Genomic DNA, 24,256 nt, shown 5'->3' on the forward strand with positions numbered 1-24,256 from the left:
TTGATTGCATATTCCCTGCTAAAGCAAATACAGCAACTCTTATGGTTTCACTGCTGTAACATGAAAAAGACAAGCACCCAAAAATGATCATACAAGTAATCAAACAGCTCTATTTATAAGCAAACTCCTTCTTTCCAAAGCTACCAATTTACAGGATCCAAAGCTACCTTAACGGTTCCTGGAGTTGAACACAGTTCTAGCAGATCATTTCCTGGAAGAGGAACAGGGTCTATAAATAGTTGGTTAAGCTGAGATTTAATGGTGAACGGTGATGAACATGATAAATAGAAAGAGTTAGGGTTTAAAAAGATTGTTTGATGTTTGATTGATTTCTCCAAAAGAAATAAATCTCGTTTACATATAGATGACATTACGAAGATTACTAAACTAAATAACTAAACCGAAATGCATAGAGATACTAATTAAACCAAAGTTGAGTAAACTGGACAGCTAGTAGATATTCCTGTCACATTTAAACCCTAGAGAGAGTGAGTTTAGTCTCGTCCATGCTTCTCTTTCTGATCCGAAACTAGATTGTTCTCTATTTGCTGGGTTTCTGCTCATCCACTATTATGATTCTTTTCTACAACCCTAAGAGTTCGATTTTGGATTTTATAATTGTGCTAATTGATGTTTCGTTTCATTGTTCTGACTATTGAGTGATGGGTTAAGTGACAGTTTGACCTTGCGAGCTTGGGTTCAATCTTTGTCACCAGGTCACGAGTGTAAAGTTTGTATCTTTCGTGTGTGTCTTTGTGTTGTTTTATTATTTTTTTAAAAATGAAAGGCTGCATTTTTATTACTTGTATTTACGATTGAATTGATTCTGCCTTTTTTTCTGAAATCATATCTGTTTTTTTTGTAATGACTGTAGTGAATATTTTCTTTTGCTTCCAGGATACAGAGACGCACAGCATGGCTTTCTTAAGTAAAGTTGGAAGGATATTTAGCCAGACTAGCTCTCATGTCACTGCCTCGCTACAGAGCATCCGTTGCATGTCTTCTTCAAAGAGCAAGTTTTCTTCAAAAGTCTTTGTTGGAGGTGACTATAAATCTTTTTTTTTGTTTTTGTTTTTGATTTTGTTAGTATTGTTTCTCTCTCTCTGCTCTTTGGTCTCAGAGTTTGTCTATGTTGGATTCAGGTATCTCCTACAACACTGATGAGCTTGGCTTGAGAGAAGCTTTTAGCAAATATGGACAAGTTGTTGATGGTACGTAGTTTGCTATCTCTCTCTCGCTTTTTAATTTATCTCCTTTTTTTTTTCCTTCTGAACGGTTTGTCTTGTTTATACTCGGAGCTAACTAGTTTTTTTAATCAAATTTACAGCCAAAATTGTTGTGGACCGTGAAACTGGTAAATCGAGGGGTTTTGGTTTCGTGACATTTACTTCTAACAAGGAGGCTACTAATGCCATAAACATGATAAATACACAGGTAACACACAAAATGTTTCAGCCTCTTTTTAGTTCTAAGATGTCATGATCTGGCTTATTCCTTTTTGTCTTGTTCTCGACATTTTGACCTTTTTTCAACTCGGTTGTTTCTAGAACAATTTTAAGTTTTCGTTAGGCAGTGACATGTTCTATCTCTTAATGAATGGGCCTGAAACGGAGAGAGCAATGTCGTCATTCTATTTTGTTAGACTCTATTTATAGTTCACTGTTTTCAGACTGTGTATAGATGATTCAGACAATAGGCCATTTATTGTTTTTGTTTTCTGGAACACAGTACCTTCATGGTCGAAGACTTACTGTGTACTACGCTACTGAAAGAGGAAGTCCAAGTGGTGGTCGTTATTCACGACGCGGTTCTTTTATTTCTCTTGGAGCAAAATTTACTTTTTTTCCAGCTCGCGGTTACCGAGGTGGCTCTTCTTATGGTGGCTTTGATGACAAGTTTAGCAGCAACGAACCACTAGGCAATGATACGGATCATCAGCTTGAAAGCGCCGTCGATGAACAGTTTGGTGGCAGTGACAATCAGTTCGGTGGTTCAGAGAAGGGTCAAACAGAGGTTGGTCCAGATGGATTTGATCAGACTGACGATGTTGCCAAGAGAGCTTAATCTCTCAATAAATGTTGAGAACCGCTTATATATGGAAGTGTTTCTTAATTTATGTTTTACCGTTTGGGGCTTGTTTATCATCTAGAAACCTCTAATGTCGAGCCGCTGCAGCACTGATGCATATAGCTCTGTCTAGCTATATACTTGCATGATAATGATATCAATATATTTATTTTACACAACAAGGATTTTGTAATATTGACATGGCTCCTATAAAGTGATCTCATGACATTTTTACATAATTACGCAGGCCTCTTGTCATATTCAATATGATTGATGGATTACCAGTATGAATGTATGTGACCATAAGTCCATGTTGAGTTAGTAGAAATATAATGAATAGTTAACGGGATGGGCCGAGTCGTTTTCAACTATATATATATCTTTGATCTATTGTATCTGTAACTACACCAAGGTGATCGTGTAACACATTTTTCAGTAGTACCAGTTTGATATATTTTAACCAAACATTGAAAATATGCGAATTCAGATCACTTGAGCCTTTTCCCAAGTTGTAGCCCAATCAAAGCAATGCAATCTTATTAAGGATGGTGATTACAGGAATAAAATATTTCATTTGTGAATTTGGATTAATGTATTATTGACATGGCTCCTATAAAGTGAAATTCACAAGCTTCTTTGATGTCAAATCTAAAAGAGTCTAACATTTCTTTTTGTCTTTCTGTAACTAAAACCAGCTTTCTTCCCATAAAAATATATTTTGCTTTCAACTTTATACATCCTCATCACTTTGCAGAAATCTCTGTAAAAAAAAATCAATCTGCAAGAACTAATTACAATATTACTTTATAGCTTTCAGTCACTGTGCTCATTACTTTTCTTTTATGCTCGTCTCTTTTCTCTCACGTTCATTCTCTCTTTCTCATCCATTCTTTAGACGAATCGAAAGAATTAAAACTATATTGCAAATGTTGAGCAATGGAGTCTAGTTTATGGATCAGTTTATGGCAAATATTCAGCTATGGAGTCTAATCTATGGATCAAATCAAAACAAATATAATTTTTTACCACAAGTAATTAAGTACCGGCAGAAAGTGGACTAACACACATGCTGAATGTGAACTCTTACTATCGGATTTATAATTCAAATTCTAATATGAAAATTAGTTAGAGCTTCTCTTTCACACATACACATGTGGTGTGGCGCACTCGTGCGAGTGTCCTTGTAACAACATGAATAGGTGGGATTAGGAAAAGAGTGATTGATGATGAAACAAAGGACTTTGGTAAGAAGGAAGTGTCAATGTCCACTATAGAAATCATAAGGTGTGGAATGAGAGTGCACATAAGGAAGAGTGACTAAATCTTGTTTTGTGATCATAAATAACAAAAAGCAAACCCACGAAAGTTTCTAAAGTGATACAGAATGCAAGACGCTCCCTCGAGAAACCAAGTTCACTCACTCTCTCACGCCCAACGGGTCGGCCCATGCCACCATTGCATTCTCCTTTTTAAATATTCCTTCTCTAACTGTTATATTATCACTTTGTATTTCTTTCTCCTTTTCAAGCATCCAAAGTTTGATTCACTTAATGAATGAAAGCGAAGAATCAATGTTCAAACTTTGTTGTTGTAGGCTCTAGAATTTATTCCCTCGAATTTATTTTTCCTTTTGTTTCGCTTTAAGATTAAATGTTAAAATATGCCTTTGTTGTTCTTAGTTCATTTACGTAGAGCCGTAAGTTCTATATAAATATAAGGCTTTTTTCAGAATAGACCTAAGAATTGAAGTCAAATGCAAAATCAACCCCTTTTTTTTTCTCATTACTATTCACCTATGAATTTTCCAAACCATCCTTATGTTTTCAAAATATTTACAAAACTGCCATTATTATTTTATTTTTTTTTTAAATCGAAAATGAGTAAAAACCAACTACACCCTAAACATCTTTTCTTATTTACAACAATGCCATCATCTTCAATTTTGCAACCACCATTGAACCACCATGTTTGAGCTCATAAAAGCTCAATAACTCAATTTTAACCACTATTTCTCTTCTCTAACTCAACAAATCTTTCATTTCCTCTACATTTCTATCTAAAACACTCTCACAACTTTCATTTTCATCCCACAAATTTCACATTTTCGAGTTTCTTCATTAGTAAATCGTCAAAGATGCTTCCTTTTGCTCGGTTTATGAGTTTGGACGGTTGAAAGGGTCGGAATCGAGGTTCACACCGGAAAAAGGTAACTGTTTACATGGTTTTCACCACTTTTTCAATCTGTGTCGCGATGGTAGACTGCTTTATATGTCTACACAAATGTGTAGACGTACGATTCCGTCTATTTGTCAACGAACAAGTCAGTTTCGCAATTGACTTTTTTAACTTTTTTTTGGAACGCAGACTTCCCCAGCAGTCTACATCCTTACCTTTGACTACAAAAACAAAAATCTACGTAGACCTACCAAGACGGCTACGAAAAAGAGGTTGGTTTTACATTTGACCGAACTTTTGACTTTCTTAAGTAGACTTCAAAGGAAGTCTACGAAATGTAGTCTGCCAATGAAGTCTACTTAAGGTCAGTTTTGCATTTGACCAAAACATTGACTTCGTTGAATAGGTTAGTATTGTATTTGACTAAAATGTTTTTAAATAAAATAAATATTTTTAAAATTGTAGACTTCCAGTGCAGTCTACGCATTTTTCACAAAAAAATATAGACTGTTCTTGAAGTCTACATATTTATTTTGGTCAAATGCAAAACCAACCCATGGGTTTTAAAGTTAGACCTTATGCGAAGTCTACAAATCTGTAGACTACATATGAAATCTACATTCGAAAGTCAAACAATGGTCAATTGCAAAACCAACCTATGGGTTTTGAAGTTAGACCTTATTCGAAGTCTACGTAACACGTAGACTACATATGAAATCTACCTTCGAAAGTCAAAACTTGGGTGAATTCTGGTCAAACTAACCTTTTCAATGTGGTAGACTAAAACGGAAGTCTAAATGTATAAAGTCAAAACTTGGATGAGTTTCTGGTCAAATAAAAAAAGCAACCCGTAAAATTTTCAATTGCAAAAACTAACCCAAAAAGTAGACCTATTTGACAGTCTACAAATGTAAACTGACACGAACGTCTACACTTTCGTAGACTGATTGAAAAGTCTACGTAGGAATATAAATTAAAAACTGAATTCCTGTATTATTCATAAAGTTTTTTCTAGATTTTTTTGTTTGAAAGTGTGTGTTAGTTAATCCTAATAGGTTTGAGTGATTTTGAAAAGAAAAACTATTGTAGTTATAAAATTATAATACTTTTGGTTTAAGTACATAGTTTGCTAATAAATGTAGACGTCTTTGTAAGTCTACATCTATAAAAAAATTAACATAAAATGGTTCAGTTATTATTTTATATATAGAATGAGTGGTAAATAAATACCAAAAAATGGTTTAGAGGTGCTTATGGAGGAGACACCAAAGGGTTAGTATTAATATATACCAAAAATATTTTCATTTTTGCATCACAAACAGTTTTTGTCCTATATTTAGAAGACTCTTGTTATGTTTTTGAAAGATTTTGCTTAACATTTGGAGACTGAACATTATCAAGAATAGAAATCTCCCCTTAACTAAAACCAGGTACCACTAAAATAAGCACACGGCTTCGAAACAACTTTATCATTAAACCATTCAAGATCATCACATTGACAAACAACATTTATATGAAGAGATATTACAATGATTATATATGTTCTAAAGAAAATATCAAGAAACCACTTATTGCTATAAAGATAAGAAATTAAGAAGACACAAGAAGTTGTATACAGAAACACATGAAATAACATATTCGTATACAGAAACACAGAGAGAAAAAAAAATCTGAAAGTTGTATATGAAATATAATTCAAACGAAAACAACAAAAACATAAAAAAACATAAAAAAAAAAAACAGAAGGAGACAAGAAGAAGAAACATGCTTACGTGAGATATAGTTGAGAGTCAAAAGAGAAAGACATATAAGTAGGAGAATTGAAGAGAACAATGTGGAAGTGAAAGAGACTATTAATATTTGATAAACAATTTTTTCTTAACACAAAAATCAACGGATACGTCTCTGAGACGTCTCCCATCTCTGACCAAACCCGTCCCCCTTAAGCCATGCCGTCCCTGGTTCACCTTACATGAGTCGGGAACGTTTCCTAGGCGTACCCGAGACGTACCCGTCCCCCTGCCGAACCCGGTACGCGAGACGGCACCCAAGAGGCGTACCTGTGTAACCTAGCCAATTACCCAAAACTCAAAATCAATTTTTTATTTTTTTTTACCATAAGACAAGCAAACTAATTATCTAATCCTCACCTCATTAGCAGGACGTCCATAATCAACCGAATCTCGTCGAGTTACAGCTTCAAGAAGCAAAACACCAAAGCTGTATATATCACTCTTTTCGTTTAACAGGCCTGAGTTAGCATATTCTGGCGCTACATATCTGAAACAATAACAAAGAAATACAGCAATGATTTCATTGTAAGGACATCATCAAATGAATATGATAATTAACCATTATGGCATCAAGAGGGTACACAGTTTTTGGACATTACCCAAAGGTTCCCATGACTCTGGTAGTGATGTGACTCTCACCAGAGTCCAAGAGCTTGGCTAACCCAAAGTCAGAGAGCTTTGCATTAAACTCATCATCTATTAATATATTGCTTGCTTTTATATCTCTGTGGACCACTTTTGGTTCTATTGCTTCATGTAAATAAGCAAGCATGTAAAAAAAAGAGTTGTACAAAACACTTTAATACTCATTCAAGCAATTCAATAAAAAACTTATACAGATACAAATCACTTACGCTTGTGCAGTGCCGATAAGGATCTTCATCCTTGCCTCCCAAGTGAGAGTTCCATGTTGCCTCATAGCTCCATGTTGAACTGCCGAAATCGCTACAATTTCTGCAACAAATTGTCCCTTTTCCAGCCCATAGACCAAATACTGTGGTTTCCTCCATAATCAATACATTAAATCAGAAATAAAACTAAATCTGAGAAAGAGGTAAGAGACTTATCTTTGAATCCAACTCCATCTCCTCCCTCGTCTCTGAACCAAATCTATCTTCTCTCCCGCGACTCCATCTTCTCCCTCGAGCTTGAACACCGCCGAACTCCCTCGTGAGACTCTGCTGCAAAGTAATCGGACAAGAGGTGACTGATACAGTAGAAGAAAATACACACAGAGAGAGAGGGATAGAAAAGGAGATTACGACAGGAGGATGCGAGGAACGGAAGTGACGAGATGAAGGGAGAAAAGATGGAGATTGTTGACGGATGGGAAAGGATGGTATCGGCTCAGATCTGAAACAAAGAAAAAATCAAAATATTACTTAACACAAATGACGCAACAAACAACAACGAAGACCAGTGTAGAAACCATCTGCTTGAAGAAATCACTGGAAACGGTGTGAAGAAAACACCAGAAATCGCCCACCCGCGAGAGAGAGACAGAGAGACAACGGCGCTTAGGGTTTCTTTTTTTTTTAACCAGTTTTCACAAGTATTTATATTTCGCATCACTTTTCCGGTTAGGTTAAAACATTTTTTATTTAACTTTTCTGGTTAGATTAGAAAAGGTTGGTTTACTTCGTTTAGGTTAATTATTTTGGTTAAATCCGGTTAAGTTAAATTTTGTATGTAGACTTCTTTGTATGTCTACAACGATTTTTTTCCGTTTTTTTAACAAAATTTAAAATATGATTTACCAATTTTTTAATAATTTTAAATATTCATAATATATGTTACAAAAAAAAAATATATTCATAATATATGATTTTAAATTGGAATATTTAATTTAAAATTAAAGATATACATGAATAAAATAGACTGACAAAGACGTCTACATATTTATAGACTTTATTGTAGGTCTACAAAACCCTAAACCACAAATCTCAAACCCTAAATAGTTTGTTTGATATTCAAAAAGTCTCATTTACTATATCAAATATCAAAATTACACAAAATATAAACTACTAAACATTAATAAATAGATTTAAGTCAATAAAACCAAAAAAAAAAAATCTAAAGTCTAATTCTAAAAATCTACTACTAAAAGACCTATCATGTTATAACATATCATGTTATAACATTTTGTTTCTAAACTATGAACAATGTTTATATCATAGATACAAATTTAGTATATATTCTTTAAAATTATTCAATTATATAAAATTTTAATATATTTACTTCATACTATCCATTATTTTGATGATTAGTTAAGATCTATCACAATAATTATTTTTTAAACAATTTTAAAACAAAATATTAGATAAAATTTTGGTGTAGACTATACATCAAGTCTACAATTTAGATTTCGCTGGAGGTCTAAAAATATGTAGACGTCCTTCTTCTACATGTAGACTTCCAAAAGGACAGAAACGTAAATACCCCTCCATTTTTTTGTTTGTTCATAAGGACTAAATGGTATTTTCATCTTCCATTTAGGTTGGTTCTGCATTTGACTGAAATTGGGGTACACTAATGCATTTGACTTCAATATTTAGGTTGTTTTTAGCAATTCTCCCATAAATATATTGCATTTAACGGTAACATGTACGTAGAGTGTATTATAATAATAAATGTCTTTCGGGTTTTCAAATCGTACATTGTTAGTAATTGATGTACCAAACTGAGATGTTGATAGGGAGTATCGATGGAATTTACGTCCATGCTTTTAACTCTTTTTTCGCCATGGGATTAATTTCTAGCTCAAGCTTTTTTTTTTTTGCAATTTGTAACATTTAACAATTTATTTTTCAATGATATTGTACATTCTTAAGAAAATATATGAAATATGAAATATAAATAGATGGGGGGATATATATTATATGGGTTTGGTTTTGAGTAAACTCGACCTAGGATCCTTCACTTTTAACACTAACTAGATTTTGACCCGCGCTTTTGAAGCGCGGAATATTTTACGATGAAAAATTTCACTAATAATTTAACAAATATTTTAGTAAATTTTAAAGAGTGTGTATTTAAAATATTTTTTCATTTAAATCAGTATTTTTAAATTCAACCCGATTGTGATTATACCGGTTAATCCGGAGATCTGACAATTCAATTTATGTTTTTAAAATATTCATATTAAAAAATCACTAAAATCCGAGACTAACCGAATGAACTGATGGATGACCGATATGTAATCTAATTGGATTTAAATTGTAATAGCTTCATAATTTGTAATCTTATAATCGAAATTTTAAAGTTTACTATTTTGCAATTTATGATAGTGAACTTTAAAATTATGACGTTTCTACAAAATTTTAAAGAGAAAATGATAGATATAAAATAACTAAGATTAATTATTGTATTATTTGGAAACATTGATAGTAGTATAAAAATATATTGTTTAAAAACATTGATAGTAGTATAAAGAAATAAATATATTGTTTGGAAACATTGATAATAGTATAAAAAAATAAGTATATTGTTTGAAAACATAGATAGTAGTATAAAGAAAGAAACATAAAGTGATTTAATGTATGTTTAACTATATAGTATAAATGTGTATTTAATTTAAAAACTTACAAAATAAATGTTAGGTCCAACAGAATGTTTCTGTTTTAATAACATAGATGAGAATAAAGCGAATTGTTTCTGATCTTATTCTTCCTACTCACATCCACATGACCTACATGCGCATATACACACACATGACACTCACCTACATCTGTATATTTAATGCAATGCTACTAAACTTGTCCATTTTCTCTAAACTAAAATGAATGCAAATCATGTCATTGTATAGTGTCATTTTGTCTTAATCGCATTCCAATCAGAAATGTCGTTGTCTTTTTCTATATAAGAATAATGTATGTTCGGTTTGACTAATTAAGTGCTGGTGAAATGTATGCAAAAAAAAGAGTCTAAATATTAATGCAGATAATTTAAAAGGTATGCAATTAATGGCGAAACCGTGTACCAAACTAACAGGACAAAGATAATTAAGATAGTAATTAAAAACTAATTGTCTTTATAGGCTGATATATCATGTACTATATAGTATAAGCTTGGGTCCCTTTCTGTCCCCGTGTGTCTTAATCAAAACACGAAAGAGGATTAGGATAAACAAAAGGTTAATAAAGAATGATGGAGGTAATCGCGATGCTTGATTTGTCCAAATGCGTGTGCTGTCGTAATTTATTTATAATTAAAAGCTGATAACCACCTAACAACAATATTGTATAATCTCTCTTTACTTTTTTGCTTCATGTTAGATTAAATAGTAGTGCGTGAAGCTTCTATTCTTTCTCATTCTTGTAATAGTTATCTTGTGCGTATACTCTATAAGTCAACACGGTTCGTCCACAGCTTGTCAAGTCATCTTAATGCTGAATAGTAACTCGGATGAATAGTAACTTGTAATAGTTATCTTGTGCTGAATAGTAAGTTAAGTTTGTTTGATTTTCGTAGAAAGTTATATCTACTTATAATCTATTATATAATCACAGTTAACAACATTAAAGGAATTAACCTGAGAAATTAACTTGTACTAGGATAAGACATACGTCTTGCGCATGGTGAATTTTACGATAAATATTTAAAATATATAGTATTGATAAATGATGTCAAGTCAGCAATATCTCGGTTTTATTAGGGGAAAACTTGTCGGTTTAACTACATGTTTAGGTTTTGTTCAAAAAAAAAACTACGGATTTAGGTTCGGTTTAGTTTATTAAAATCTAATAAACCCTTAACCAAAGTCAATTCAAATTAGTTTGGTTTGATTTGTGTTCGGTTTTATTTCGATTTGGGTTGTGTTCGATTCAGTTCTAATTTAGTTTGGTTTGTATTTTGTTCGTTTTATTTTTGTTTTGTTTGTGTTTATTTAATTCAATCGAATTGATTTTCTAGTATTTTTTTAATTACAAAAATATAATTTATAAGAACATAAACAAATCATCATTTGACACTAAAACATTATTTTCTTCATTAATATTAGTATACATTTTTAGTGGAACTTTCGAATAATTCAGATATTAATAAATTAATTGCATGATTTTAAATTTTAATTATCTTATACCTTCTTCGCTTATTCACCAATCTTTTTAATTAATACAAACATTCCTTTTACTGAAACTTATGAAAATTATATACTACATATATCAATTTCATGCATCATATTGTGCAATATTTTATATTTACTACTTATTTTCTGTTTTTCTGCAAATTATGAAATTAGAAAATAATAATTATATATATTAAATAACTAAGATATCAATTACTATATGTAAAAAATTGGTGTGCGCATATAAATCAAACGATCACTCTTTTTTTGCAATCATTTTAGTGTAAATAAATCAAAACAATCACTCTTATATATCGTATATAATATGCAATTAAATTTAAATGATATTAACATATATATTACTTTTAATATTGATTTTATTAAAGGAGGTTTCTACTCATATGATTTTATGATTATTTGCATATTTGTGAAACAAAATTTTACACCAATGATTTTTTTTTTAATGTGGATGTTTAGTAGTTTCAATGATTTATAATCATTTAAAAAAACAATGAAGATTTCAAAATTAAAATATTAACTTTTCAATATATGTTCAATGCAAATATCAAAATATTAGTATGTATTTTCATACGATGTATAGTTTAATTTAAACGATATATATATATATATATATATATAAATAAACCTATTAAAATGAAATTATGTATTCATACGGTCTTATAATCATTGTATCCTAATATAGAAAAAAGTTAAGGGCTTACTGCAAAAGTGACTCAAAACTTGAAGTCAAACAGAAAATTAACCTTTTCTTTTGACTCCTTTTTTTTTGAGTTTTTAACTCCACATCTGCATTTTATCTACGAAAATGCCATTAACCCTTTTTTTTTGTTTTTCGAAAATGGCTTCTTTACTGTCTCAACCTCATTTTCTTCAAGTATTTACAATATTGCCACTGCCATGAATAGTGGGAACAACCTTGTACGAACTGTTTGGAGCTTTTAATGCCCTTTAATGCACGTAAATCTTTTTACACTCTCTCTGTTTCAATTGTTATGAACTAAAAACAACATTTCTTTCACTTTCTCTCCATATTCATCCAAAAAACTGAAGCTTTTGATTCAAAATATGGGCGATGGTTGACAGAGCCATATTTCTTTCGTTTTGACTTACGATTGCTTTCGTTTGAGGTTCTGGGTGGTTGGAGAAGACCCTGTGTGCAAACGAAGTCATCTCACCTAGTTTAAGGTACGAATTTGAATTTTTTTCAAAATATGTTCGCGTAGAAGACTTACAAGTAAGTCATCTGTATGTAGAAGACTTACTGATGAGTCTTCTGGTCAAACGGACGACTTAAACTAAGTCGTCCAGCTTTGTTTGTTGAAAAAAAACACTCCAGATGACTTATATATAAGTCGTCTACGAGAAACATGCTAGTTTTGCATTTGACCAAACCGTGTCAGATCTTTGACTATTTCTGGACGACTTATAATTCAGTCGTCTCTGGGAAAGTTAAAATTTCAATATTTTATTAAACTAGACGAGTTACGTGTAAGTCGTCTTAGGTTAGTTTTGTAGTTGAAAAATAAAACTTCATAATTTAACTTTTACCAGACGACATAATATAAAGTCGTCCCGTCAGAAGACTTAATTTAAAGTCGTCCGGGGAAAGCAAAGTTGTCCAGAATTTTTCCCAATTTTCTGGTCAAACCTTGCTTATCCCGGACGACCTTAAATTAAGTCGTCTAGCTGGACGACTTTTAGTTAAGTCGTCTGGAGAAAGTTAAATTTCAAGTTTTATTTTTTCAATTACAAAACTAACCTAGGACGACTTACACGTAAGTCGTCTAGTTTGAATAAAATATTGAAATTTTTATTTTCAGAGACGACTGAATTAAAGTCATCCAGAAATAGTCAAAGATCTGACACGATTCGGTCAAATGCCAAACTAGCCCGTTTTTCGTAGACGACTTATATATAAGTCGTCTGAAATTTTTTTTTTACAAACAAAGCCGGACGACTTAGAATTAAGTCGTCCCTTTTAATTTTCAATTGCAAAAGTGACCTCTTTAGACGACTTACCTTTACGTCTTCTGGACGACTTAAATCTAAGTCGTCTGCGATAATGTTTATTGAACTTCTTCATTTTCTCTATGTTTACTAATGTGTTTTATTTTGAATATTTGCAGATGATTTTTAAGTTACATGCAGTGTATGGAGAATGGTTGTTGAGAGATTTCCGTTGGGATTTTGTGGTTGATGATCTCAAAAGAGCAAGATTGTTTTTATTGAATGAAGATTCAACACATGCTGAACTTGTTGCAATGGCTCAAGAAGATTATAACCTGGACATGAGATCAGTGACTGTGGAGATTAGCTACTCATTACCAGCAGAAATGATGATGACTCCAGGCAGTCCTCCCATTCATGTTACAAGTGATAGACAAGTTCGAAACTTGTTCGAGATACTCAAAACGCATAGAGTATGTCTTTGTGTATCAAGCCGCAGCAAGGTGGAAACGGTTTCAGAGAAAAGAGAAGAAGCTGGTGAATGGGAAGAAGATGTTGGTGATAATGATGAAGCTGGTGAATGGGAAGAAGATGTTGGTGATAATGATGAAGCTGATGAATGTTTTGAAGATGTTGGTGATAATGAGTCTGTTGAAGATGAAAATCAAGATGGGGAAGAGGAAAATGGGGAGGAGGAAAATGGGGAGGAGGATGCTGATAACACTATTGTTGGTGAAACGGATCAGAATGGTGGGGATTACAGTCTTTATGGAAAGGTTCTAGATGAGGACGAGGAAGATGATGATAATATTTGTTTTGAAGAAATTGAAAAGACATATGCTAAGACAAATGCTATTGAAGGAGGAAAATCGGATTGTACCACCATCTATGTCAATCAGAGTTTTGTTAGCAAAGATGCACTGCTTTCAGAGCTGCGGTTGACAGCAGTGAGGGGTAAGTTTTCTTTCAGAATATACAAATCAACAAAAACTCTCCTTGTGGCAATATGTCGGGTTAGCGGTTGTGGATGGAAGATCAGAGCGAGTGTGAAACATGGGCCAAACACGTTTTGGGTAACAAAGTATGTGGAAAAACATTTATGCTCAATTGGAGACCGAATCGCTCAGCGGAGACACTGTACTCCAAAGTATGTTGGTAGTCTTTTCATTGATCGTGTTGGGATCATTGATGGGATAACTCCACAGCATATCACTGATGCAATGAAGAACATATTTGGCATGACGCTTGATTACACCACTTCATACAGAGCACTGTTATATGCACAGAAATTGGTGAGAGAATCAGCAGAAGAAGGGTATTCGCATCTGCCTTCATATCTCGAGCAAATCTCCATTGCAAATCCTGATTCTATCACGGCTATAGAACTTGATTCTAAGAAAAGATTTAAGTATCTATTTCTCTCTTTTGGAGCTTCTATCAAAGGTTTTAAGTATCAGAGAAGGGTCATTGTGGTGGATGGAACTCACCTAAGTGGAAAGTATGGAGGTGTTATGTTAGTTGCAGCCGCACAAGATGGCAATTTTCAGATATTTCCATTGGCTTTTGGGATCGTGGATGCTGAAGATGAACCTTCTTGGGAATGGTTTTTCACAAAATTGGCTAGTTGTATATCTCATGACAAGCCTCGGTGATAGTCTCTGACCGGCACGCGGCCATTAAAAGTGCGTGTGAGAAGGTGTTTCCTTGGGCAACCCGAGGAATATGTTATTATCACCTTCAAGATAACATTGTCAAAAAGTTTAAAGGGAAACATCTCATGTACTTGGTGAAAGGGGCTGCTTATGCGCACACGGTTTACGATTTTGACCGGTACATGGCTGAGATACGGAGTGCAAACCCGGAACTTGCAACGTATTTGGAGAAGGCCGACGCCAGGCTATGGTCAAGGGTTTATTGTAAGGGGAACAGGTTCAACATAAAAACAAACAACATCGCTGAATCTATTAATTCCGCACTGAAGCGAGCAAGAGGATTTCCGATTCCGTTCCTGCTGGAGTTCATAAGGCAGAAGTTAGGAAAATGGTATTGGAAAAGGAGACAAGATGCTTTGAGTCTCCCAACTGAACATAGCCGGGGTGTTGAATATTTGCTTGCTGTTCGATCAGAGATAGCGGATACGATGACGGTCGAACCAATTGATGGATGGCGTTTCTTTGTCAAAGGTGGTAAAATGGACTGTGTGGTTGATTTGGAACATGTAAAGTGTGATTGTGGTGTCTATGGAGTGGAGAAAATACCTTGCTCTCATGCTATAGCAGCTGGAACACATGATGGTGTGCATATCGACACACTTGTATGTCCACTTTACTCAAAGAATCATCTGTATGCAGGATACTCAGAGAATATATATCCTATCGTGTCACAACATATTGAGGAACGAGAATGCTTTCCTCCAAACGTAAAGCGTGGTCCGGGGAGACAGAAGAAATCAAGATGGCAATCTTGGTTGGAGCTATCTAGGATGAGAGGACACAAACCCAGGAAGAAACACAGGGCACGGAGATGCTCAAACTGCAAGGAAACTGGCCATATGAAACCACAATGTACACAACCAGTTGACTAGTTGTCCAGACGACCTAAATTTAAGTCGTCCAGTCTTGATTACCCGTCCAGATAAGTCGTCCAGTGTTTCGTCTAGTGTTTCGTCTACCAGATAACCTTCTACTAAGTCTACTAAGTCGTCCAGTGTGTTTTATTTTTAGACTACCTTCTACTATCCTTTCAAGTGTATTTTTTTTAGACGACCTTTTACGAAGTCGTCCAGTGTATTTTATTTTTAGACTATCTTCTACTATTTTTAGACTACCTTATTTGTAAGTCGTCCAAACCTTCCAGACGACTTATTTGTAAGTCGTCCAGCTGGAAAACCTTCCAGACGACTTATTTGTAAGTCGTCCAGCTGGAAAACCTTCCAGACGACTTATTTGTAAGTCGTCCAGCTGGAAAACCTTCCAGACGACTTATTTGTAAGTCGTCCAGCTGGAAAACCTTACACAAGTTAGAAAATCTATACAAGTTAGAAAATCTATACAAGTTAGAAAATCAAATAAATCATACATGCCCACAAACATACAAATAGATTTGTGTATACAAATAGTTCAAATATACAAATAGATTTGTGTATACAAATAGTTCAAATATACAAATAGATTTGTGTATCTATACAAGTTAGAAAATCTATACAAGTTAGATTTGTGTATCTAATCATACATGCCACAAACATACCATTATCCTCATTATCTTTCAAATGCTGATCAACAAGCTCCGTCCATATAACCACAGCCATATTATCCCTCATAGTCTTCGCATTGGACCTAGCAAAGTCTTTAGGGCTAAAGGGGACCCCAAGAGCATGACATTCAATGTACTTTACAGCGTACACGCCACAATCACCATTGTTGGCCGTGGGTACATCTTTCAGCAGTCTCTCATATGTGTATCGCTCCAACCCATGCATCTGGTCTCCGCACTCAACAAGCAGATAAGGGACCATCTCGAGAAAAGGCTCCATTATCTCATCCCATCTTTCTGGTATGGTAGATGAAGGTATGCTGTCCCAGACGACTATGTGCCTCTTAGGGATCGATATCCAAATAGCAACCCAATGTTTGTTGTCCAAGTTCAGTGGCGCATAGATATCATCAATGTCCTCCCCCCACTTCTTGTTTGATTGGCAAAATGAAGGCATTGATCCTTCATACAAACTCGCCGCCCCACTAGGTAGCATTCTTCCTAAACCATTGTGATCAGACGACGATGCTTTGAAGAACAGATACTGGTCTCTCCAAGACTGGGAAAAGTTGTGATCCAGGAAGCACATTCGCTCGCTCCGGAAAGCTTGTGGATTCTCCTGATACCTCTGCCTCAGCACATTCATCCAAGCATCTATATGCTGCATATAAAATAATACAAGTTAGAACCTTCCAGACGACTTATATATTTACAAATCTATACAAAGACAAGTTACCAGACGACTTAAAGATAAGCAGAAGACTTACTACGTCTTCCAGCCATGCTTTGGGTGTCCAGAGTTTTTGATACCACCAAGTTGGTGATGTACGTGGTTTGTCCTCTTGCTTAGTGTAATAATCACTGCAAACAAAAAAGCAATCAGTTTTGGTAGACTAAATCAAGCTATTATGGGTAAAGCAATCACTTACGGATCAGTTTTCAACCAATCAGCGAGCTCCTTCATCTTAGGTCTGTTTAGTGTGGGAAATGGATTATACTTTCCCACTCTAAGGAGTTTCCTTCTCTCTGCCGTATAAGGAGATATCTGCGTGGGAGCAGGTTTCTTCGTTCGTTCACTCCTTGCACGCACAGAAGCAGTGGGAGCTGTTTTGTCCAATACAACCAGGCTCGGTTCTGAAACTGGAACGCTTGGATCGGTGGAAGCGAAGCTCGGTTGTTGATCGTTGGAAGCGAAGCTCGGTTGGTCAGTGAAGTGAGAGGAACAATCTCTTTGGAGGTGACACCATCTGCTTTATCCTCCGGCAAGATCTTATATACCGAGATCGCCTCATCTGCTGTATCCTCCGGCAACAATCTCTGCAATAAAAGTTGCAAGTTAACCCTGGACGACTTAAATAAAAGTTGTCTGGACGACTAGTTGACCCTGGACGACTTAAATAAAAGTTGTCTGGACAACTAGAAGACCCTGGACGACTTAATTATTGTTTGGAGAGGATTTGATACTAACCTCTTTGGGCAGAGGAGAAGGCTATTTCTTTTGAGGAGAAGGCTGTTTCTTTTGAGGAGAAGGCTTTGCCTTTTGAGGAGTAGGCTGTTTCGTTTGAGGAGCAGGTTGTTTCGTTTGAGGAGCAGGCTGTTTCGTTTGAGGAGCAGGCTTTGCCTTTTGAGGAGTAGGCTTTGCCTTTTGAGGAGCAGGCTGTCTGGTGGGAGGAGTAGGATGATTGGTTTGAAGTGTAGGCTGATCCTTTTGAGGAGTAGTCTGTTTGTTACTAACCCCGGTTTCTGGGGCTTGAGGGGTAGGCTGTTTGTTACTAACCCCGGTTTCTTTGGCTTGAGGGATAGCCTGATTGGTGACACCAACCTTCTTCTCCACAGCTTCCAATCTATCGGACATCTTCCTAATCTCCTTGATGCACTTCTTAAACCCATCTTTCATCATGTCACCTAAGCCACTTCTTAAGTCCTTGAACATATTTTCTAACTCCTCTCTGATCACCCAACTAGCCTCTTCTCTAGTCTCTTCTGTAGCCTCTTCTCTAGCCTCTTTAGGAGCCTCTTCTCTAGCCTCTTTAGGAGCCTCTTTAGGAGCCTCTTTACGAGCTTTCTTCCGAGGTCTCTGATTGTCTTCCTCCTCCTCCTCCTCCACCTCTACCACAACCATCTCTTTGGCTCTTTTCGATGGAGTCACAAACTTAGGTTTTGTACCAGTGACTTCCCAGCAATCCATGGTCCACTTCCACGGTCTCCGATCATACATGACTTTAATGATGTTCTCCGCGGGCACGTCCTCAACCTCAGAGTCCCATTTTGGCCACATTTCACTAATGTCCTTCTCAACAAAGTTGATCACGCGGGTCTGCAGTAAATAGAAGAAGAATCGAGTTAGATATTTGAAACAAAATACTAAATAGACGACTTAATTATAAGTCGTCAACTAATTCGTCCAGCTGGACGACCTTCCAGACGACTTATTATAAGTCGTCTACTAAGTCGTCCATCCAGACGACTTATAAAAAGTCGTCTACTAAGTCGTCCAGCTGGAAGACTTTCCAGACAACTTAATTAAGTGAAGATGGAAAGGTACCTGACTCAAGATAGCAGCTTTCATGAATTTGCGGCCTCTGTTGCCCTCGTAAGCCAGAATCGGTGGAGACGGACTGTTTGCTCTGGGTAGACCAATACTAGCACCCAATCCCGGAATAGCTGTGTACGCCCAGACCTGAAGAACTTGTATAAACCCATCCATGGTATAACAGCCAGTAATATCTTTGTTCCACAAAGAGTCCATCAGCACCTTAAACGCGACTCTCCCCCATGGATAATTCTCAAACCGTTCTAAATCTATCACTAGCCTTGCCAGAGTAGCTCGTGTAGCGGTTGAGAACTTTCTCCCTTCAATGAATCCAGTGAAGATGGAAAGGTACGCGAGTCGCTTGCGATCTTCCCTGGACCAATCCCCGCATCTCTTCAGTGCTGCTATTATCTGATCAGTAGTTGGCCCAGCTTCCAGATGAACTCTCATCATCCCCCAGAAAGAAACCATCTCTGGGGTAACTTCACATTCTGGTGTCTCAAGGTCCTCGATGTACTCGCAGTTTAGACCAGTGATGTTTTCAAACTCTAACAGTGAAAACCTCGCAGGTTCTGGACCAACGAGACACCACATCTCGTACTTCTTCTTAATGTCCAGCTTTAAACAGAGCAAGTAGTGAACCAGCCTTGAAGCCCAACCAAATCCCTGCTCCTTGAACTTGATGAAAACTCCCAATCTCGACTCCTTGAGCTCTTCAAATTCAGCATCAGTGAGAGCTTCCCTAAGAGCAGTATGCAACTTCGTGTTATCCGTATGATACGAAATGCTATTGTGGGGTTCTGGCTCTTCCCCTAATGTGTATAACCTACGGGGGAGTTCTGGAATATCCATCCTTTTTGTCTGCAAAATAATCAAAGACACCAATAGAAGTCAGACCACAAGCTAAATCAATCACGCCTTAATTGTTACTCCAGACGACTTAGTAGACGACTTAAATATAAGTCGTCTAGAAAGTCGTCCAACTGGACGACTTAGTTGACGACTTATATTTAAGTCGTCTGGAAAGTCTTCCAAATGGACGTACTAAGTCGTCCAGGTTGAAGACTTTCCAGACGACTTACTTACAAGTCTTCCAGTAGAAAAATTTCAAGCGGACCTGATTAGTCGCAGAAGGAGTTGGAGTACTCGTCATTGTGGTTATAGATCTGAAAAAATAAACGTGAAACGGTGAAAATGAGTAAATTGAAAGAGACAACGTTTTATATTCATCTTTTCCACGAGTTTGATGACTTACCGGCGTTAGGGTTTACAGAGAAACGGCGCTACGGTTTACAGAGAAGAAGCGGCGGCGCTAGGGTTTAGAAGAAGCGGCGGTGCTAGCTAGTGTTTAGAGGAAGCGGCGGTGAGAACGTTGGTGAGCACGGTGGCGAGGGCGACGGTTTGTTCGGAAATAGTGGAAGCGGGGGCGTTAGGGTTTAGAGGAATCGGCGGCGCTAGGGTTAGAATAAGCTGCGGCGACAACGGTGAGAATGAAGTGAGATAGATAGCCGACGTTGAGAACGATGGTTGTTCGGAAATAGTGGGAATTCGAATCGCCTTTGATATCGCCGGTGAGAGAGAACTGTTAGGGTTTCTGAATTTCGCGGAAAATGAAAAAAAAAATCACCTTATATATTGGGTAAATAATCCGGTTAGCTTTAAAAGTACATTGGTAAACTTTAAGGTTTGGTCCGGTTTAGACGACTTATTCTGGCTGATAATGTACATCAGACGACCTAATATTTAGTCGTTTGGGAACAGAAAACTAAATATTAAGTCGTCCCATACCCTAAAATGAACCCCTAAACTAAAATGACTAAATTAACTTACTAACCACGTTATAAAATCAAATTATACTTCAATAGTGTTTACTATACACAGAAATGAACACGCCAAGGTAATTTTAAAAATTTTCAAAAACGGTTTTAATGCTTTCCAAAATCTAACCCTAAGAACACATACAATACTACAACATATGTTGATGAAACATAAACTAAAGAATATCATGACTCACTACTTTCACTCATCTGGGCTGAAAACAATTGAAATTTGTTATATATTAATTTATATCTCTTAAGACATATGTTAATTACATAATTCCAATTTTTCACTTATCAAAATATTTTTTACAAAAATTTTAAATTATGTTTAAGAATAACTGTCCAGACGACTTAACTTAAAGTCGTCTGGACGACTTATTTTCAAGTCGTCTGTAAAAACGTAAAAAAAAATCCGTTTTTTTGTTTGTTCACAAGGAGATAGTTGTAATTTCAATAGCCTTTTAGGTTACTTTTGCTTTTGATCCAAGTTGGGGTACTCTTTTGGGTTTGACTCCAAGTTTTGAGTCACAATTGGTAATTCTCCCAAAAGTTAAACCTTGATCACAAGGTTTATATGAGATTTTTAACAGTTTTAGTAATTTATACTCGTTTTGAAAAATTCAAAATACAACATATACGAAAATTCTAATATTTTATTATGTGATTAATGTAATTGTGTAATTTAATTTAATAATAAAGAATTAAACAAAAATGATAGAGAGTATACAAATTGTTATCAAATATTTATTATTTAAGATTATTAATTGTCGTATATATATTTTAGTCACATTAGGTAATTCCGTAGATTTTATTTTAGGAAAGATATATGCGACAATGTAATGCTAGAGAGTATAATTTTTTAAACTATAGTTTATATAAGATGCTCTAGAGTTCTTTAAAATAAGATTTAGAATGCATACACAAGTGCCACATAGGATGAGATCTGTTTTTTTAATTCTTACTAAATTAAGATTCATATTTTTTAAACGATTTTCAAATAATATATAGGGGATAAATTAACATGTAGGCCAAAACATATACATCGCCACATATTCCAGTTTCATTAAATGGATAACACAAATTAATTGCGATTACTACTTTGCTATTAAGTTAATTTGTTCGCCAAAATTCATTAACTGATCCTTCATCGATGCACATTTCTTTCCTTAATATTCAGAATAACAATAATGATTTAAGCCTTGGTGAAAAAGTTTATAGAGTATCTCATACAAAATTTCCATTGTTAGAAGATTCAAATATGCATAATCAAGGCAAATAAATATGAACTAGGTAATAACCCGTGCCTTGCACGGGATGAGATTATTAATTTTGTTATCTTTTTAACATGTATGAGTATTCAGGTATCCGTCGTTTTTTCGGATACCGGATTTCTCAGGTTTGAAAATTAAGTCTCGTTTGGGTATTACCAAATTCCGAGTCGGGTCCGAGTCGAGTCCTCCTGGGTTCGAGTGGATTCGGTTTTGATGTAATAAAACCTTAAAATAACCGAATAACTAATATATCTGAAACTGGTTCATACTCAAATTAACCATATTACCCGATTCGGTTCGGGTATTTTGTATCCAAACTATCCAAATGTACCAAAAAAACTAAAATTACTCATTGTACACGGTTTTTGAGTATTTCTATACAAACTATCATATTTTATCTGAAAATACACAAAATAATTAATATATTTAATATACAATTTTTAAAATAATTATACATATAATTATAAATAATATTTTTAAATCTATATTTACATTTCAGAAATCTTCGGATACTCATTCGATTCTCGGTTCGGATCAGGTTGAGTAACAGTTCTTGGGACACATCAGTTTAGGAACTATTTGGTTATTTACCCCGTGTCTGATCGAGTTCGGGACCCTGAATTTCGGTTCGGTTTTGGCTCGGTTCTTCAGTTCCGGATATTTTTCCCAGTTCTACTTTTTAAGATAAAAAATATTATATCTGTTTAATCTGGATATTCGTTCGGTATTACGTTATTTTTTTAACCTCCTAAAATATAAATACCATTCTAAATCTATATTTATTTTGTTTTGTTCGGTTGAAGTGATCGAGGTTTTTAATTTTTCGGTGATAAACCTAAAACTATTATATTTGTTTGGTTTCATGTTATATGAATTTTCGCAAGTTCTTATGTCGAACCAGTGGTTTCATTTTTAAGTTTCTAAATGTTTGCAAAATCAAATAAAATCTACATAATAGTTTAAGAAAAAGAACATCCAATATTATTTGTATTGTTTGTACAAACAATGTTGGTGACATTTTAATATTTTGTATTTTATATAAGATAATCTATTATTATTTTTGTTGTTTGAACTTAGACATAATATAAAAAGTTATATATTTATATTCATAGAAATTGGTTTTTATTGAGTTTAATAATGTAAATTTTGATTAGTGTTAATGTGAGTACCCGCATAGCATGTGTCCCATGTCTTCTCGATCTGATCTTGCATGAGGTACTTTATGTGATCTTATGATCATTTAAAACGGTAAACAAAATACATTAAATTTAAATAATCACATACGAAAACATCATTAGAAGTTAACCACTTACCTTTAACTTCGGTTGTTTTAGAAAACTCTCGGTGCAATCAGTTCCCCAAAGAAATTCCTTGTAGTCACTCTCGCTCAGACCATCAGCCATCCATGGACACAACCATAAAACATGGTTTAGAGTTATCCCATCATCATCATCATCATTCTCACCAATCTGTCTCCTCCTCTCAATCTTGTCAAGTTCCTCTAAAAGAACCCAACAGTAAAGTGTTAATTATCTTCATAGATCCGAGAAGAGTTTTGAAAGCTACCTCCATGAGTTATGTAGACGCTATTTGATATCACAGTTGCCAAAGGTAACATTTTGAAACAATCTATACACTTGGAGTATAGCGTTGGACCCTACTCATCACCGTATCTGCCACATGTCTCTTTTCAAGAAACCAAGTTAGATATGAAACTTTCAATTTCTAAAACATTCTCACTCAAGCATTTTAGTTGATGCGAATCTTAATGATTTTTTAAAAATGATATTATTCAGTAGTTGTACAAAGAGAATTTTAAATAATTTCAATTCACTATTACAAATGTTAAAAATGTATGAACCAAAAGAGTTTATTGAAAAAAATAGAATGCTAACACATTAAATTGTCTCGAGTGTTGTTAAAAAACTTAGTGTGTGAACGCATTAAATGTTAAATGATTATGAAGCTGACACGTCAGCGAGAACATAAACGGATTAACCGTGAGATGACACGTGGAACTTGCTGTGTGAACGCATTTAAGACAAATGCATCCCTTTTAATATATAGGGGATATCACGATACACATCACTGTAATAGAAATTTTGACAAAGTAAAATATACATAATTTATACAACCTTTAAATTAACATTTAGTTTTATCCTGGTACTGGTTTAGTGGTTAGTCCTTTGATAGCCGATACGGTTCAATTAAAAAACAATACACAAAGAACAGACTTTAAATCCAAAACAAATTTCAAAGCTTTTTTGTTCTTCACTGTCGAATGAAGAATAAAATGGCGATGTCAAAGGGGT

The 24,256-nt window shown here is 34.9% G+C and overlaps 2 protein-coding genes and 1 long non-coding RNA gene across 7 annotated transcripts; 1 reads left to right on the forward strand and 2 right to left on the reverse strand.

Moving 5' to 3' along the window:
* The first annotated feature begins 657 nt into the window (after positions 1-657).
* Positions 658-2,266, forward strand: LOC108839606 (glycine-rich RNA-binding protein 5, mitochondrial-like). 2 transcript variants are annotated; one of them, XM_018612358.2, is made up of 5 exons: positions 658-716; positions 898-1,042; positions 1,143-1,211; positions 1,328-1,434; positions 1,729-2,266. In XM_018612358.2, the coding sequence occupies exons 2-5, from the start codon at positions 916-918 to the stop codon at positions 2,062-2,064; spliced, it is 639 nt and encodes a 212-aa protein (XP_018467860.2). In that variant the 5' UTR covers positions 658-716; positions 898-915; the 3' UTR covers positions 2,065-2,266. The 2 variants fall into 2 exon arrangements, with proteins under 2 accessions (XP_018467860.2, XP_018467859.2); XM_018612357.2 differs by having other exon boundaries at positions 664-730.
* Positions 2,267-5,996: 3,730 nt separating this feature from the next.
* LOC130503905 (probable receptor-like protein kinase At2g42960) lies at positions 5,997-7,613 on the reverse strand. Of its 4 annotated transcripts, none has more exons than XR_008941070.1 (6): positions 7,465-7,613; positions 7,298-7,388; positions 6,890-7,216; positions 6,635-6,779; positions 6,393-6,522; positions 5,997-6,311 (listed from the first exon to the last, which is right to left on the reverse strand). XR_008941070.1 is itself a non-coding variant. In XM_056998484.1 (5 exons), exons 3-5 carry the CDS (start codon positions 6,952-6,954, stop codon positions 6,096-6,098), a joined length of 411 nt encoding a protein of 136 aa, XP_056854464.1. In that variant the 5' UTR covers positions 6,955-7,213; positions 7,298-7,388; positions 7,465-7,613; the 3' UTR covers positions 5,997-6,095. The 4 variants fall into 4 exon arrangements, 2 of the variants coding, with proteins under 2 accessions (XP_056854464.1, XP_056854457.1); XR_008941069.1 differs by having other exon boundaries at positions 6,635-6,785; XM_056998484.1 differs by lacking the exon at positions 6,635-6,779 and having other exon boundaries at positions 6,890-7,213.
* Positions 7,614-18,438: 10,825 nt separating this feature from the next.
* On the reverse strand, positions 18,439-20,594 carry LOC130508457 (uncharacterized). Its single transcript, XR_008942904.1, has 3 exons — positions 20,109-20,594; positions 19,971-20,019; positions 18,439-18,637 (listed from the first exon to the last, which is right to left on the reverse strand). It is a non-coding gene; the product is annotated as an uncharacterized LOC130508457 (long non-coding RNA).
* Between the last annotated feature and the right edge of the window lie 3,662 nt (positions 20,595-24,256).

The sequence above is a fragment of the Raphanus sativus genome, chromosome 2 (genome assembly GCF_000801105.2).
Source record: "Raphanus sativus cultivar WK10039 chromosome 2, ASM80110v3, whole genome shotgun sequence".
NCBI lineage: Eukaryota > Viridiplantae > Streptophyta > Magnoliopsida > Brassicales > Brassicaceae > Raphanus > Raphanus sativus.